At 37.8% G+C, this 18,954-nt stretch overlaps 1 protein-coding gene across 1 annotated transcript in view; it reads left to right on the top strand.

Annotated features, from left to right (window-relative positions):
• The window catches only part of DGKQ (diacylglycerol kinase theta), a 121,640-nt gene extending 103,060 nt beyond the window's left edge, over window positions 1-18,580 (top strand). The window contains exons 16-23 of the mRNA XM_075280420.1: window positions 5,750-5,901; window positions 10,816-10,964; window positions 11,369-11,550; window positions 12,508-12,608; window positions 12,692-12,838; window positions 12,917-13,028; window positions 15,344-15,496; window positions 16,792-18,580. Coding sequence (XP_075136521.1) covers window positions 5,750-5,901; window positions 10,816-10,964; window positions 11,369-11,550; window positions 12,508-12,608; window positions 12,692-12,838; window positions 12,917-13,028; window positions 15,344-15,496; window positions 16,792-16,896 — 1,101 coding nt within the window. The 3' untranslated portion in view covers window positions 16,897-18,580. The remainder of the gene's footprint in view (window positions 1-5,749; window positions 5,902-10,815; window positions 10,965-11,368; window positions 11,551-12,507; window positions 12,609-12,691; window positions 12,839-12,916; window positions 13,029-15,343; window positions 15,497-16,791) is intronic.
• Window positions 18,581-18,954: the final 374 nt, after the last annotated feature.

Here is an 18,954-nt window from a genome sequence, read left to right as displayed (position 1 = left end):
AAGTTTGCAAATCTACGTTTGTTAGAAACTGATGTAGTTTTGTGATGTAACTCATGCCAGTTTTCTGGTTTGAGCTATAGTAAATCTTCATTCCCACCCCACTCCAACCACAGTCTTTGAGTAAGGTGTAGATAATTTACTAAGTCAATATGAGCCATACCCTTATTTTCTTGTATGCCCCCTCCAAAGCACCACCATCCGTAACTGGAAGATTGGTATTCAGTACATCCAGTGCATACATGGAGCATATGGATAACCACGAGGTGGTAAGGATTAAATGATGTACAGTAGTTGTAGTAGTAATAATAATACTAGTAGTAAATAGTAGTATAGAACGTGATTGTATAATGCTGACCATTTTCTAACGTAGTGACTCCTTCTTCCTACTCTCCCATACGTACGCTACATGCTTTGCTGGACATGATTTATTTATTTTTTCTTCCAATTGGCTGAGGGAAATAAACTGCTGCATTTTTTTGGGGGTATTTTGAAATAAAATTGTGCAAAGTCCCCTTCATCGGGTCTGTTTAAATTCCTAGAAAGTCTATACCAGATTTTCAGCATTTAAATGCACTCTGCACTAATGTAATCTGCACCAATGAGTTTTAGAGAGACAAAGTGTAATCCTTCGTATAACAAAATGGACTAAAAAGGAAAGTATATTAATACATGTATTTTGTTTTTTCTATCAGTATCATTAGTAAATAGTTTTTAGCAACTAGTTTGACTAGTTGTACTAGCATTATTACAGAATTTTCAGAGCTACACGTTTAAGACAGTGAACAGTTCTGCACACTATTAAGGCTATGTTCACATCTGCACTTGCTAGCCGTTTGGGGATTCCATCCCCCATTCTGCTTAAAAAATGCAGAGAGAAAAGTCCTGCATTTTTTTGGCCGACAACTCGACGGGCCCCATTAAAGTGGATTGCGTTTCCGTTTTTTGAGTCCCCAGTTGGACTCTTCCTTCCTTCCTTCCTTCCTTCCTTCCTTCCTTCCACCCCATTTTTAAAAAGTGACATGTATCACTTTGTTTGGTAACATGTTCAGGGCACATTAACTTTGCCAATTGATTTGGAGACACTATTTTTCATGGCACATTGTAGTTAATGTTAGTGGTGAACTTTGGTCAATGTTGTTTTTTTTTTCCATTTATTTATGAAATAGGAAATTTTGAAAAATTATAAATTTTCAAAATGTGAAATATTTTGCTTTTCAGACAGATGGTCATATTACCCAAAAATATTAATAAATATTATCTACCGTATCTCTGCTTTATATTGGCATCATCTTTTAATTGTAGTTGAACTTATTTTGGATGTTAGTAGGCGTACAAGTCTAAGGCTAGGTTCAAAAATCAATAAATATACACAACTAAATATAGGGCAAAGATTGGCAAAGCAATGTAAATAGAACACTATGCTAAAAAAGCGCACTGCCACAGAAAATGTTTAGCAAAAAATATATAAAGCTTTATTTAAATACATTTTAAAACATATATAAGACAGAAATAATGAATGGGGTGATACAACCAAACAGAACAATGAAGGCCTAAGATGGAATACTAATGGTTAATGATGAATAAATGACACTTACATTACATATATATAAGGATATGTAAAACATCCATGGTTTCTAAAGTGCATATATAACATACATAGTTTTTTAAAGTGCAAATATTCTGTGAAATAACATGATGCCAAGTAATAAATTACCTATGGGTGGACCTTCATGTAGTGAACGCGCCCCGACGCGCGTTTCGCCACTACCGTGGCTTCGTCATCTTTCTTTCCCCCTGACGAAGCCACGGTAGTGGCGAAACGCGCGTCGGGGTGCGTTCACTACATGAAGGTCCACCCATAGGTAATTTATTACTTGGCATCATGTTATTTCACAGAATATTTGCACTTTAAAAAACTATGTATGTTATATATGCACTTTAGAAACCATGGATGTTTTACATATCCTTATATATATGTAATGTAAGTGTCATTTATTCATCATTAACCATTAGTATTCCATCTTGGGCCTTCATTGTTCTGTTTGGTTGTATCACCCCATTCATTATTTCTGTCCTATATATGTTTTAAAATGTATTTAAATAAAGCTTTATATATTTTTTGCTAAACATTTTCTGTGGCAGTGCGCTTTTTTAGCATAGTGTTCTAGGTTCAAAAATGGTCAGAAAGAACAGTTCTGCATAAAAGACTTTTCTCTCTGCTGGTTTCAGTATTTTTTTTAAAAAAAAGCAGTCCCCATTATGGTGTCCGCGGGTAACCGCTATTTTACCAGTCCGACCCTCCATCATTCGCGTTCCCCAGCAGACCCAGACAATGGAGACCCATGCGCAGATGAGAACCTAACCTAAAAGCAATGTAATTGGTTTGCAAGAAAATGTCCCAAACCCATTTTGTCGGGACCACTTCAGTTCTGAAGCAGATTTTAAAGGCCTGTATACAAGAAGCCACATAAATCAAGCCATTTTCAAAACTGTGCTCCTCTAATAAATCAAAACAGAATTTGAGAAGTTTAAACCTTTAACCATTTTACAGGAATTAAAACAATATGGTGATGAAATTCAGAAGTTTAAGTTTTTTTTGTTTTTTTTTTTACATTCACAGAGCGTTAAAGGAGAAAATGAATTACAAAATTTATTCTGCAATTTCTCCAAAGCACAAAAATGCCCCATGTGTGGGTGCCAAATTGAAGGAGCGCCACTAGGCTTTTAAAGACCACTACAGCACGAGAACCTCATCAGACAGAAAATTACAATAAAACACGTTTATTAAATGAAAAACAATGAAATAGACACAAATATGAAAAAAGGGGGTACACTGAAACATGACCACAGTAAAGTGCGAGTCGAGCTCCCCTTAGAAGCATAGTATATTTATATATGCATTTTAATATCTTGATTATACATACCATTTCATGTTAAGATTCACTTTATTGTGGTCATGTTTCAGTGTCTCCCTTTTTTCATATATGTCTGTCATTATATTTAATTTAATAATGTGTTTTATTGCAATGTTCTGTGTGGTGAGTATCTTGTACTGTTGTAGTCATGGCTACTCGGGGATGATTTTTGGGCATTTTTGTATTTGCGTGTGTTCTAGTGGGCTTTTAAAAAACAGATCTTGTTGAATTAGTATCCGGGTGCCATGCCTCATCTACAGAGCCCCTTAATTTTCATTGCAATTGAAACCTATATTCAAACTGCATTTTATACCAACATGTGACATTGAGTTGGGAAGCCCAAGTACAAACAAAGCCCATAAGAAAGTCATACAAAGCAGTTTTTATCCAAATATTACCCCATTCTGAATTTTATTTCCAGATTCCCAGTACATCGTACAGAGTAATAAATAGTACAATTTCTCCCGCAGACATAAGCCTCAAGCTCTGTGAACTAAAAAAATAAAAAAGTTATGGGGTTTGGAAGGCGAGGCATCAAAAACAAAATTGAAAAAATGTCTGTGCAGGAAGGGGTTAAAAGTGGCATGTTGTAGAATTATGCAGCTGTGTCGATCTATTTACATTGTTCTTGTTTGATTGCAACTTTTGTAAATGTTGCTAATAAACCCAATTTCCATCAGGGATGTGGCATCCTAGTTGTGGAGTTGGAGTAGTAAAGGTTACCCACTTTGACACTGGCTTTAAAATAAAATGATCTATTATACAATTATTGACATTGTATAATTGGATGAATAGATTGTTGCATAGTTAAACAGAAATTCAAGCATTGCATTTTTCCTTAATTAGAGGAGCTTTGCTGCTCCTGTCTGTCCATAGTCGATGGTTTGGCCTGCTAACTCTGCAGTCCTTTTTGCAATGTGGGTTGAATAATTTTGATTGCAACTGTAAATACAATTGCTATGTAGTTGAAGGTTAGTGGAACTCTAGTAAAGTAGATCACTGTTATGTGTCACATATGAATCTTTGTCTTTCTTTTCTCACGTTTAATGGTGTAATGCATTGTACCACAGGACTAAGAGCCAGGTAAGTTCTTTTGGTGGTAGACTATTACTGAACTTTTGTCTTTCTGACCAGCTTGTAGCTAGAAAACCTGAACCCACCAGGAAGACATCTTCTCTGCCTCCCAAGCATCAGTGTTTAATTCGCTAGTCTTGGTTAAGCCACTTCCCACACTGTCAGGCATTACTTTTATAGTCATTGATTTTGGTTTTTATCTTTTGTTTTTTGTTTTTGTTTTTTTGCAAGGCCAGACCATACCTCCCTTGTATTATTTAGCACAAGTTTTCTTTCCACCTATTTTCCTGTACAATTTTTTTTCTCTCCCTGGTTCTCACTTTTAGCTCTTTCTGCACACTCATAAACATATCATTATCCAAACTCCCGAAGGTCTCCTTTTTCCTACTTTGAAGCTCCTTTAAGTCCTTGGTAGTTCACAACTTACTGTTAGGGTACCTTTTAACCTTCTCTGCAAGGACAACCACCTCCATACAGAAATTGATGTAGACAGTCACACAGTCACCAATCTCATTAACATACCCTTTCCTAGATACCCTAACACCTCTCAAACCGTAATATCAAAATATGCTTGCTATGCTTCTTCCCCTTTCCTTGGTCCAGCATCTGACCTTCCTGTGATAACTAAGTTGTTCCGACCCACTGGAGAATAGTTTTGTTATAGGAAGACTAAATTATGATTAGAGTGCCCCAACTGTAGCATAGCACAAGCAATACATGTATCATTCGCATCAGTGTAGTGTAGAGCAAATCAAGTGTACTTATTTTGTGCAAGAACATTGATGGAATTTTTGTAGGTTCTTAGTTACTATGATACGATTCAAGTCCCCCATTATGATAAGTTCTAAATTGGGCTACCTCATCTGAATTCATGTAGTTACTCTCCGGACCATATCACAGGCAAATAGTTGGATAACAAGTTGGTATAATGTACATTGTAACCACCATAAACTCCTCATGTAGATAGATAGTAGAGGTGTAGACTCAGAACCATAACTTCAGTTTTGGGGCAGCACTTCTTCACAGAAACATAGCCCTGATAACACCACCAATTGTTAACATATAGTGCGAAGCCATCCCCCTTACTTTTCCCTGGCACTCTTACATCTCTATTTATCCGTACAACCTGAAAACTACGAATCACAATATTACAATTCAGCACATCCCCATGCCTCCAGATTTCAGTGAAAGACATACTACCTTAATAGAATTCACTTTGAAACCAAACCAGAGTTCTTCTACCTTGCATTTTCCTTTATAAACTGAAGGTACACACACAACCTAAATCTCTGTTCTTAGTGTATTCCCCTACAAGCACCACAGCCTCCTGTCTCCACAGCATATTGTGCACCTCACAGTTCTCCATTCTCCTCTGCAACAAACCACAGACCAGGGCACCCACCAGCTACTTCAATCTCTAAGCCAGGCCAGTTGAGCCAAGCAACCAATCTCTTCTTTGTACCTCAACAGTCCAATCCAGGTTTGCCAAACCGTATATCCCCTCAACTGAGTTAGGGATACAGTTGCTGTCCCGTTGGTGGAGATAGGGTCCCGCACCGTTTTCGTGGAGATCTATTACTTACCAGTATATCCCCTCAACAATACCCTCACTGCCAACAAATAATGAAGAGCTTTTTTTTTTTTTTTTTTTTTTTTACTACAGCTTGCTTCCGCTATTACGGCACCATTATATCTTCCTAACTAGTTTATGTCTTGATATTAAATTATTATTAAACTAAATGTTGTTTTTTTTTTTCTAGCATGAAAAATTACCTCAGAGTTCCTGTCCTCTTCTGGTATTTGTCAACCCTAAGAGTGGAGGTCTGAAAGGCCGTGATCTTCTCTACAGTTTTCGCAAACTCTTGAATCCACATCAAGTTTTTGAACTAACAAACGGAGGTCCTCTTCCTGGGTATGTTGGTTTTTGCAAATTTTAACACAGAATACAGTTATGTGCTGCAAGCCTCCTGATGCCACATGTACCCTGTAGCTCAGTGCATGAAATGTATGTTTTGGTCTTTATTCTTTTACAGCTCAGCACTTTGGATATTCAGTTCAGTAAATCAAGATTTTGGTTTCTTTTTTCTTTGTCAGTTTATAATTATTATTTTTTTTTTTAAAAAAGCTGTTTCTCTTTTCAATTAATATGAAATAGAATTACACACAAGAAAGTCCAGAGACCTTGTTGAGAATTCTGTTTTACACGAAGTTCAGACTTTCAGGTTGTAGCCGAGGTTTCTGCCTAAAAAATTCTTGCAGGACTTTTCTCTCCACATTTTTCAAGCAGTTTCCGAATGGAGAGAAGGCACAGGTGTGAACCTTAGATGCATTTTATTCAGTTGAAAGATATTTCAATAAGTCCTGATATTTTTAACTAGAAAATCATTTGTTTAAACTTTAAAGTCTCAAGAATGTGTGGTTACTGTTTTCTCCAAAAGCTAGTCAAAGCTTCACACTTAAAGAGGACCTTTCACCGATTTGGGCACAGGCAGTTCTATATACTGCTGGAAATCTGACAGTGCGCTGAATTCAGCGCACTATTGGCTTTCCCGGTCTATAACCCGGGTAAAGAGCTATTGGTCCCAGTACCGTAGCGCTTTAACAGTCAGAAGGGCGTTCCTGACCGTCAGATACGTCCTTCTTCAAAGCAGCGCCTATCACGCTGTGCTGTGTGAGCGGGGAGGAACGCCCCCTCCCCTCCTGATAATACTCGTCTATGGACGAGCACTGTGAGCAGAGGGAGGGGGCGTTCCTCTCCACTCACACTGTATAGCGCGATAGGCACTGCTGTGGAGAAGGACGTTCCTGACTGACTGTCAAGAACGCCCTTCTGACTGTAAAGAGCTATGGTGGTCTTCTTTAAATAAGGGAAAGAACATAATGCAGGTAGAGTCAACGACAGACACAGAAATGTGTGTTTGTGTTTTTGTAACTATGGGAACAGACAAGTTGTTGGTGTAGACTCAAAATTTCCACTCGTCTGAAATGGAATGAAGTGAAGTCACACATACACACACATATATATTCCTTCACCCCCCTTCCCGAGAGAATCTTTAAGATTATCAGCTAAAAACTCTCTTTAGGATCTGACACATCTGTACACTACATAGATGACGCTTTAATTTCAAATGGAGCCCTTCATTTTACCTGTTGTAATGCTGCAGGGAAACTGATCACTTGCCAAGTTCTCCTGCTAATTAAGGCTGATCTCATGCATATGGGTGCTGTTGTCTGTGACAATGGTGGCCTGATGCTGAACTAGGACTGAAATATTTTCTTCCTTTGCACAAAAAAAAAAAAAAAAAGTGAATACAACCTTTATTATTAATGCTGTTCTCCCAAATGCAGAATCTCTGATTCCTCAACTCTACTTTTATGTTTACTGGTAATCAGATTCTATTAAAGTTTTTCAAGAATAACAGAAAAGGACAAAAACAAAGCAAAGAAACAGATGACGCAATGGCACACAGGCCTCGTCTGTAAACATGAGGATGGGGGCAAGACCCCATCCAGCATTATGGAAAATAATATGATAACACAAAACTGGGGGAAACTGGAGGTAAATGGGTCCCTATCTGGCTACTCCCACGGTTTAATGTCCTCCTCCAATGACCCCCATAGTTTAATTTTCCCCTCCAGTTGTCCCCAGTTTAATGTCCCTCTTAATATCCCCCCAGTTTAAGTGCCCCCCTTCATCTTCCCCCAGCTTCATGTCCCCCCTCCATCTCTGCCCCCAGCTTCATGTCCCCTCTCTATCTCTACACCCAGTTTCATGTCCCCTTTTCATCTGCCACCATTTTAATGTCATCCTTCATCTGCCCTCCTTCATCTACCCCTAGTTTCATGTGTCTCCTTAATCATGTTCCTCCTCAATTTGCCCTCAATGTTTAACATAAAAAACAGACACTCACCTTTCCTCATTCCCCTGCCATTCTGTCTTCAGTCTCAGTCAGATTGTTTTTGGAGCTGTAGGTGCGATGTGAGTGATGTCATCACAATGTGCCAACAGCTCCCGGGGCCGGAGCACAGTGGTGAAGCAGGAGCTGTCAGCCGACAGCACCTCCTTCATTCACCAATGTAGTCAACTCCTCCGGACGCAGATGAGTTGAAACCGGGACATACCTCCTGCCGACCGGAATGGTGGGACACAATCTGGGAATGTCCCACGGAATCTGGGATGGTTGAGAGGTATGGATGATGTCAGCGAAAACTTAGAGACATGCAGGGAAGATGTGATCTGTATCTTTTCTGCTTGCCTCTATATATAAATGAAATACAAATAAGGAAATACATCTTTCTGTTTTTACCATTTTCCTTATAAAGACCTACAAAATGAGTTGATATCCTCTCTAATGTCAAATAATTAAAAAGCCCTAGTGTCCCATAGAAAAAAAAAGAAACAAATATTGGAGTAGACAAAGAAACAACGTAAAAAAAACCACAGCATTAAAATATATGTTAAAATATTGCTTTGGTGATGTAGTCCACCCCCACTCCTAAAAAGGGGTTAATTCAGATTTGATTGAACAGCTCAATTGTTATTCAGGGCTGTGCTGTTAGTTTTGTCCATTTTTAAGGCTGGATTTATACATGGTAGTTGTGGTGCATCTGAAATCCGCAATAAATGAAGTTTACTTCTGAAGGAGATTCTGGCTTCATGTAAATAACAAGTGATGCAATTTGTTGTACTCCTCTGCATATCTGTGATATATCAGCATTCCTTTGTACATAGGGCATGCTCTACAATTACTTTGTATATAAATATATTTAATACAAACCTTTACATGCTTTACACAATAAATGCATCTGATTTAACATATCACTACATGAAAGCAACAGTGCCACCTAGTATGTGTCAGATAAAAGAATGTTATTCACTCCTGCTTTTATGATGATAGCTTTAGTTATAAGGACTGCTAAATTTTAATTTTCTGGAATATTCCATTCCTTTTAGTATCTGATGATGTTAGTTTCCTGTGTTAGCAAGGTTTCACTATGAAAGCAGCAATGAACTTCTGCATGGACCTGGTAAAGCATACTCAAGTTTTAGGATTATTTTTTAGAGTCATAGGGATAGTATATCTGGTGTTCCCTGACTGTATGCATATATTGGTCACTAGATTAGAGGGCTTGTCCCATCTAAGAGTTTCACCTGCTCACCTGTCTGCTCACCCCACCACTTTTTGGTTTTAGTGACAGGTTGGTGGGTGTGCTTAACGTGATATAAAGGTTGGGTCTGCAGTACACTCAGAGACAATAAGTCCTTCCATAACAGTGTACAATTTAGAATATGCACATGCATAGATAGCTCCTGAGTTCGAATAAGGGCAGGAACAGAACTTGATCAGAGTCTCTACTGTCATAGAGTAGAAGTGGACCAGGAATAAAGACTAACGTCACTAGCCCAGCCATTGCAGCTAGATAGCAGAGGTTGTCTGAAATCTAGGCAACAAGTTGTAAACTGAGTAAACCTTTTCAGCAGTTTCTAAAAAAAAAAAAAAAGTGAGATAGATAAAGCAATGTATTAGACACAACACTTCAGTTATCATACGCTACATGTTTAAGTATGAGCCTGGAGATGGGTATAGCTCTTTAAAAGTACAGCAAGTGAAATCAGCTGATCAGCTGGATAGTACACCAAATTAAAAAGCCAGATAACCCCTTTAGTTTTTCTCCGATACAAATAGAAACAAAAGTTAAACATTAATGCAATTATCCAGGAAGCATAAAAATATTAATCAGCTCTAGTCACTGGATAATGCTTTTTTCACATGACCACGTGATATCTGTTTTCTGAACAGCCATCATAAAGCCGTTGTAAAGACCATGAAAGTATATGGTGCATTCATAGATTCGCCTTTTGTCTTAACCAGTCAGTTAAAATAAACTGACGTGTCCTATACTTGTCTGTTTTGATGGCTACACAAACTCAATATTAGTCAATGGGTTATTTTTTAAAGGCACTCAGATTGCGATCTGTTTTGATGGCCGGTAAAAATAGACTTCAGAAACTTTCTTTTCACGGGTGTTTGGCATATGAAATATGGAACAGTTGGATAAATAAGGCCTTAGGGTATGTTCACACGGCGGAATTTGCCGTGGAATTGAGAGCCGATTTCGCTCCAAAAACTGGTTCACATTACTCAATGCTCAAAAACTGTTCAAAAATCAGTGTGAACATAACATTATCCAAACCTTTATTCTAAAAGCATACAAATACTGATAGTAGTTGCTGAGCGCTCAGTCAGTTGGGAATTGTGCAAAGAAGTGCAATATCATGATCTCTGATGATAGAGGGCAACAATTCTACAATTTAAGGCACTCCACAAATAAAAGTGATATCAAAATGTAATTCAATTCTTATTTATTTATTTATTTTCATTAAAAATGTGTTGGTGGGAATAAAACAGCTATACTGTATAATGCTATTAAGACTGTGAAATACTATAGTTATACTTTTATAGTTGTACTCCATGCTGGAGAATAACTCCCATCCCATGCATGAGACCTTGATAGCACTGGGCAATACTGTCAGCGACCGACTGCTTCACCATAAGAGTGAGAAGGAGCGCTATCGGAGGTCCTTTCTCTCAACCACGGTTAGGCTGTATAATCAACATCAAGCTAAAGCACTACGCACAAAGAACTAAATTATCCTGAAGTTTTTTCCTTTTTCTTGTTATGACTCTTAGTGTCTTTATCATCTTCTATTCTGAGCTTTGTATGTGTTTTTTTTCTTGTAATATATTACTGTATTATCCATGCTACTGTAACACTCTGAATTTCCCCATGATGGGACTATTAAGGAATTATCTTACCTTTTCAGATTTCATGCATTCTCACAAGTTCCCTATTTCCGAGTGCTTGTGTGTGGTGGTGACGGTACAGTTGGTTGGGTGCTCGGTGCCCTTGAGGAAATTCGACACAAGTTGGTTTGTACAGAACCATCTATAGCAGTCCTTCCTCTGGGAACAGGTAAATTCAAAGGGGATGCTTTATGCACCATTCTGTTTTCAAGTTTCCTTTTTTTCTTTCATCTTTTCGCCTTCCTGAGCCATAAGAAAATATGTGAACACTATTTCTGGTGTAAGAAAAAAATTGCACTATTAATATTTTTCTTTTTCCTTCGAACTTCGGCCTCATTAAATATAAAGTATCGGTACTGATCATGATAGTCATAGGAGGAAAATTGGAGTAAAAGAGCAGCAGGAAATGTTATTTATTTAAGGCTTAATTTGCATGCATCAGGGCATCGATCCATCTTTTCCATCTGCTCTTATTTATCATTTGTTTTAAAAAGATGCTTTTAACATTTTTCTTTTTTTTTTTGTCATAGATTTATGTGTAGAAATTTTAAAGGTGTAATTTTATTATCTCAGGAAATGATCTAGGAAGAGTACTTCGATGGGGGGCTGGCTATAGTGGGGAAGATCCATATTCGGTTCTCATATCTGTGGATGAAGCTGAAAATGTCCTAATGGACCGTTGGACTATACTTCTGGATGCTCAGGAGGTTGTTGATTCAATGGAAAATGGTATATCTGAACCTGAACCACCAAAGGTATGATTGTCTTAAATCTGCAGCATATAACAATCGCATTCCCTCCTTATATAAAACTAGTGATTTCTCAGATTCCGTTATAGCTAGTGCTATATTGGTAGCATAGGAAAGCTGAGAGTTTCTGCTTTCAAACACTACCAATGCTTTTCTAAGGAAGTATAAAACCGGAAATATAGCTGTTTAAAGTGACACACATCCTCCTTAGAATTTACTATAACTTATATACTGCCAATACAGGATGAATATGGGAGTGATCTCCCAGAGGATTGCTTTGGAGTACTGTCGCCCACCTTTTTTGCTAATAGAAAGAAGTACAAAAGTTTAATAAAATATGCCACAAAAATTTTCTGCAAGCCCCTCCTTATACTGTAGCCAAATAAAATGAAATGACAGTTGCACGTTGTTCTTTTAATATTTTTAATCTTTGTCTTTGCTATATTGCAAACTAAGAAAGCTCCATTATGATTAGATCACGGTTGATTATCTTTGATTTGATCATAAGTAAGCTTAGATGATAGCTTTGGAGTATACAGAAGGGACTGCAGAGAGAGCCATTGCAATGCTTGTCCACCGAAATTGTTATGGAGTAACATTCTCTACTGTAACTGCAAAAGCCCCACAAGTCAATCTTTTTCAAAATTTTTGATAGAATCCAATTATAACAATATATATATATATATATATATATATATATATATATATATATATATATATATATTATAATATATATACAAATATTTAGTACAGGACATTAAACAGAAAAAGTCAAAAAAATTGTATGTGAATGGGAGCTATGTGAATTGTATGTGTGAGAGCCATTAAAAATAGTCTCATCACACAGCCAATCTTCACTGTTGTGTGAATGTAGGATTACTTCCTCTGTCCAGTAAGGAATCAAAGTTATGGATTTTTTTTTTTTTTTTTTTTTTTTTTTAATACTATATTTTGTTTTTGCAGATTGTACAAATGAACAACTATTGTGGAATCGGTATAGATGCAGAGTTAAGCTTAGATTTTCATCATGCCCGTGAAATTGAGCCTGGAAAATTCAATAGCAGGTTATTTTTACTTTGTGTACTTGTAGCTTAATGTCAGGGAAGTCTTCTTTTATTTTGTATTATATATAGTATATCTTTTCAAGGTTCCATAACAAAGGTGTGTATGTTAAAGCTGGCTTGCAGAAGCTAAGCCACAATCGAAATCTGCATAAGGATCTAAAGCTTCAGGTTGACCAGCTAGAAGTGGAGCTTCCAAATATTGAAGGACTTATCTTTCTAAATATTCCCAGGTAAATAACGTAATCCATAGATGTGGCAAACACCACTGCACAATCTGATTTATATTCTAATTTCTTGCTTTTTCTCAGTTGGGGTTCAGGAGCTGATTTATGGGGCTCTGATAATGATAATCGATATGGAAAGCCAAGAATTGATGATGGATTGCTTGAAGTTGTTGGCGTAACTGGAGTGGTTCACATGGTGAGTGTGTCAACCTCATAATTGATGAATATAAAGCGAAGAGATATAAGTTTTATATTAAAATAAAAAGGGCATAAAATGTGTGTTATTAGGTCCCCAATTTTCTTTTACTTTAATGTACTAATACTATAGTGCTTTAGGTGTTCTGTAGATCAAATAAGATTTCATATTATTAACCATGAAAATGGAAAGAATATGCAAATCTGTCTCCCAAGATGTAAACAGGGAGACAGTGCCTCTGTTATGCTGCCCTCTATAGCAAGCACCCTGAACAACATGCCCGACTTCCCAGAAGCCTTCACTGCATGATGCAAGGTTATAACCAAATCAATTTCTCAGCTACGGACGGCAGCCTCTCACTTAAACCAAATCAATTCTCTCTAGGCTGCGCTGATGAAGTCCAAAGAGACAGAAACGGTGCCGTCCGTAGCTGAGAAATTGATTTGGTTATAACCTCGCATCATGCAGTGAAGGCTTCTGGGAAGTCGGGCATGTTGTTCAGGATGCTTGCTATAGAGGGCAGCATAACAGAGGCACTGTCTCCCTGTTTACATCTTGGGAGACAGATTTGCATATTCTTCCCATGTTCCCTTGCAGTGGAGAAACTATAGCTGTATAAGTCTCCACACACCTGAGAAGGTGGTCTCTCCCTAAGGATAGACGTTATCCCCATAATCTAACTATGAAAAAGAAGAGATGTTTGAAAATGGTACAAAATAATCCATATTACAAATTCAACTGTAGTGTTAGTGTAAAGAAATGATGTAAGGCTATGTTCACATCTGCATCGGAATCTCTGGTGCAGATCTTCCAGAAATCGCCATGTGAAAAAGTATCGCAAATCCAACTTTTTCATCTAGCAATTTCCGTTAAAAAAGATAAGCATCCGACAGACTCCCTATTTGACTCCATTATAATCAGTGGGATCCCTTTGATTCCATTTGTGCCTGTTGTGAAACGGATCAATTATCCTCCAATGGACCAGAAGGACAGAAACCCCAATACGTAAACCTAATGAATTGAAATTTTTTCAATATCGCACTGTACAGTGTGAGCGGGAAGGAATGCCGCTCCCTCTGCTCACAGTACTCGTCCATAAACGAGTATTATCAGGAGGAGAGGGGTCGTTCCTCCCTGGTCTCAGAGCACAGCGCTATCGGTGCTGCTTGTACAGAAGGACGGTCCTTACAGAGTGTCAGAAACGCCCTTCTGACTGTGAAGAGTTACGGTACCGGCACCGATATCTCTTCACCCAGGGCACAGATCGGGTAAGCTGACAGTGCGCTGAATTCAGTGCGCTGTCTGCTTTCCAGCAGTATATAGAACTGCCTGTGCCCAAACCATGAAAGGTCCTCTTTAAATATGGTTCTGTTCATGGGATAAACACCTTTAAATTATAATGAGGCTAATCCGGATGCGGATCCATTGCCCAATCAACCGCGGATTTCTACTACAGATCTGCCTATGGCCATATGGTGGTTCTCAAACTTAAAGGAGGGGTTTTACAGTCTAGGAATGTTGATATCCTATACAAAACATAAGTAATCAGTATCAGATTACTTGAATCCAACACCCAGCATCCTCACCTATCAGTTATTCTCAGCAGCTGATAAACAGAGAAAGGAGCAGGAAGCAGACAGTAGTTGGTGTAGTGGCTGAAGTGTTATTGCAGTTTAGTTCCATTTAAGTGACTAGGAGCTGATTTTCAGTAGCCTGTTCTGACCACCACATAGAGAACAGAACTACCTGCTTCCTCCTCCATTTTCTGTGTATCAACTGTTGAGAACATCTGATCATTGGGGGTGGTAAGATGTCAGACCACCAATGATGTGATATCAATGTTTTTAGCCAGAAAAACACTGCAAACTGGACCTTAAATGGATTGTATATTTGAATTGTAGACTGGATCCTATGGAGTTGTTGTAAATTGTGACAGTATCACTTTTTTCATTTATGAAGACTTGCATTATTATAGCCATTCTTCATAACCACATCACTGGCAGAGGGTGTGCCTCATCATAGATTAGATGCATTCACCACTGGGCAGTAAATCTACGTCAGCTCATAGCTTACATGGATATCCAGCATCATTTACACCGGATTTCCTGCGTACATGACTATATATATGGTGGGGTTGATGGTACTGCCCACTGCATGTCTTTGTCACGTCTCCTTCTCAGGAAAGTAGAGAGTGGAACAAAAACTATTGACTTTTTATGCTTTTGTCAGAAAACTGGCATACAAGGCTTTAATGAATCTGCCCCACTGACTTTTAACATAATTAATAGCTTTTTTTGTTTTTTTGTGTGTGTCAGGGGCAAGTTCAAGGAGGACTTCGGTCAGGTATTCGAATTGCCCAGGGTTCGTACTTCCGTGTAACACTTCTAAAACCTATTCCAGTCCAAGTTGATGGCGAACCATGGATCCAGCCACCAGGACAAATAATTATTTCAGCTGCAGGACCAAAGGTAAGACCTCTAAAATGGCTGTTACTTCTAAGGTGCACCACTCTGCATACTTTTCACAGATCCCTCATAGACCTAAGTTTGTGTTATCTGTGAAAAACAACCAGCTATGGGACATGTCCTAGTTTTTGACAGTGTGCACACCCAAAGACTTTTCTTTCAAAATGGCTTTTATTTTCAGAATAAGTCCTTATGTTTTTTTTTTTGTTTGTTTGTTTGTTTTTTTTTGCAGGACCATCAATACCTTCCAGGGCGCATGCAACTTATTTATTTAAAGCGTACCTCCAATTATAAACAAATTGTCTTAAACTAATAGTATATGTTAATACAATGTTTTTATTAGTAGTAGTAGTAGTAGTAATACATTAGTAGTCTTAATCTTTCTCTACTTTTTCAGGCTGACTTATCTTCTACATATTAGGTTATGAAGAGGGGAGTGGGGTGTAAAGAAGCTGAAAGAAAAGGCACTCAGATAATTGCTGCTTCTACATCCTGCTACACCGAGCTCTTTCAACACTGCATGATTGTGGATAAGAGGCAACTAGTGCACAGAATGAGGCAATAAATCAATTAGCCAGCCAGTAGCAGCTCCCTACTCCACCCCCTTATGCATAGAAGTCTGTGTGTGAGGCTGAATATGGAGACCAATGTTATGTAAACAAGCAGTCAAATTGAAGATAAGGAGCAGGAGAATAGCTTAATAAGTAAGAAAAGAAACATATTCTTAATAAGATATAATACAAAATGTATTATATTTAAATGCACTATTTCTTAAAAGTTGTTTATAACAGAAGGTACGCTTTAAGGGTAGCTAGCTATCACTTTTCAATCCTCTGACATGTCATAGTGACATGGTAAAAATTCTGGTTGGTGGGGTTTCAGATGCTGACACTCCCTTTGATTACTAAACTGAGGGGCTAGAACTGCTCAGCTTAGCACTTTGACCCCATCATTTCAGTTCAGCCTCACTGATCCTTTGCCGATATCATTTGGATGCTCAAAAGGTTTATACTTGTCTCCATTTTCCTGGTCCTGTCTTGATACACATGAAATACCTAGCAATGTCTGGAAGTCAGTGACTGACCCCAGCAGTATTTTCTGTGTGCCATGAAGGAGCATGAAAGTAGAGACCAGCTGGAAGCTGGTAAATCTTACAGTGGAAGTGACTAGGTGTAGGTGAGTGATATTTTTTTTGTTTTGTTTTTTAAGCCTATTTGGACTTTTTCTTCTGGCTTAAAATTATAGATATGTGATTTTATGCATCTATTAGTTTGACTTTTAGAGTTTTTTTTTTATAGGTTCATATGCTAAAGAAATCTAAACAAAAGCAGAAGAAAACCTCCTCAAGCTCCAAAGACTCAAAAGGAGATCCTGTTACTCTTTCTAATGACAGTGGAAGCTAAGAGCAAAAGTCCACACTGGAACTTCTCAGTAAAACACTGCAGTGCAGCCTCGAGGAATAAGAGGACCTGAGTCCTGTTGATGCCTTCTGAGGGATCCTGACACAGAATTCTGCTTCCATAGTATACTTTTCCTGCGTTGCAACCATGTGATGCAGCCCTTGCGGCTTCCGATTACTGTTTCAGTAACAAAAAAAACAAAAAAAATCAGGGCTGTAGGGTTGTAAACATATTGTAGATATTATTCTACCTTTGACAAGAGTTAACAAGTAGCGTCTGCATGCTACAACATGGTTTTCAGGGTGCAGTGTGGTTATTTGTGGCTTAGACACTGTGCACTGGGTAATTATTTTCTATTGTGGTTCTGCCTGTATGTATCAAGAATAAATTATTTTAGCCACCCCCCACCCCCCGTGATTAGTGTCCAAACACTTGAAGCAAGAGCAAAGTAGGAAGGATCCCTGAACTGACCATTGTGTTAGTTACCCCCTCAGAGAATCAAACAAATCCCATGCGTGTTGTGTACTGTATTTAAAGCACTATTTTTAGAAGATGTATTTTTACTCAGTGGTGATATCAATTTATTGAGCAGAATTTTCTAGATATGTTAGTTTTTATTACCTTCATTCAATTTAGGCTATGCAGGGAAATGTGACAGTATACTTTGCCAAGGATTATATTATTATCTAAGTATTAAATATATTTTAAGTGGAGCATCCTAGGTTAAAGTTCTCATGATATTTTTGGTGTGCGATTAAAGGAAGTATTCATTCCTTGTGATTTAATTCCTGAAGTATTGCCACTGATATTACTTGTTAATTGTTCAGCTATGTAGGATTCTACAACCGTGGACCATTTAGTAAATTATAATCAATAGATTATTTTTTTATTTTTCTAATTTAAACCCAGTGATTAGGTTTTACCAAAGTAAAGTTTGCGTGTTATGTAATTGTGCTGGTAACAATTTAATGTATAGTGTGTACAACTAACGTCCATGTGCTGTCATACTAGATCTCCAAAAAAGTGTGAGATCTATAGGCTTTTTCTTAATAGAATGTGGTATTTTGGCTATGGATATTATACTAGGCATTGTATGTTTACTACATTATCAAATTATGGATTTTTTAGATGCAACTGCTGTTTTCTATGTTTATATTGTAAAGTATAAAAACGCATGGAAGGGTGTATTCCGTTTGTGTAGATGTTTGCTGCTAGGAATATCACAGTAATTTGTACAGGAAATGCTGCAGCAAATTAATTGTATTGTATTCCTTTACTACCTAGAGGGGGAATTGGGCAAAACTTCCTATGTAGGGTAGTGTAACCACATCTCTAATTGTACGGGCTTTATACAAGACGTATGCATGATTATAAAGTGCACTGTGCTTTCACAAACCTTAGCATTTTACATATTTATGTATCAGCTAGTAAGGAGAAAGTTAATAAACTGGACTGAAAACAAACTTTTACAAATCGGACAAATAAGTGAAACTGTTTGAGACCTGTATTTGGAGTGGTGTATTTGTCATCTTATCTGCATGGGGCATTGCTGAACAATTGACACAAATGACAGCAATCCTGTTTTCAAGTTTCATATTCATCAAGAGAATCAAAAATGACTCTCTGAAAAGGAAGACGCTATGAGATGAAGCGTCTGAAAGCTCATAGATAGTATAAGATAATATATTTTACTTTTTTTTGTAACTTGACAAATTGCCAATTTTTTGCCACAGTGATCTATGATAAAGTATTCTCCCTATACTTGCTAAAAGCTTAAGTCACTAAAGCATTTATACATTACCCACATGATCAGAGATAAGAGACCCCCAACAATCACAAGAACGGTGATTCCAGAGTATCATGTGTAAATGCAGTAGTGCAAAAGCAGGACCACTTCTTCCTTTACGTTTATGGCAAGAGAGCCGAGTGCCATTTCTTTCAAGTCCACAGCAGTGAATAGAGCAGTGATCCTGTATGCAGCTCTATTCACACAGGGGACTGAGACCCCAGTTTTTGTGATCACTGGGTCCCATTGGTCAAACCCTCTGCAACCACACTTGC

This window comes from Leptodactylus fuscus, chromosome 1, assembly GCF_031893055.1.
Source record: "Leptodactylus fuscus isolate aLepFus1 chromosome 1, aLepFus1.hap2, whole genome shotgun sequence".
NCBI classification, from domain to species: Eukaryota; Metazoa; Chordata; class Amphibia; order Anura; family Leptodactylidae; genus Leptodactylus; species Leptodactylus fuscus.
Note: the sequence above shows the minus strand (reverse complement) of the source record. Positions and strands in the feature narration are given on the sequence as shown.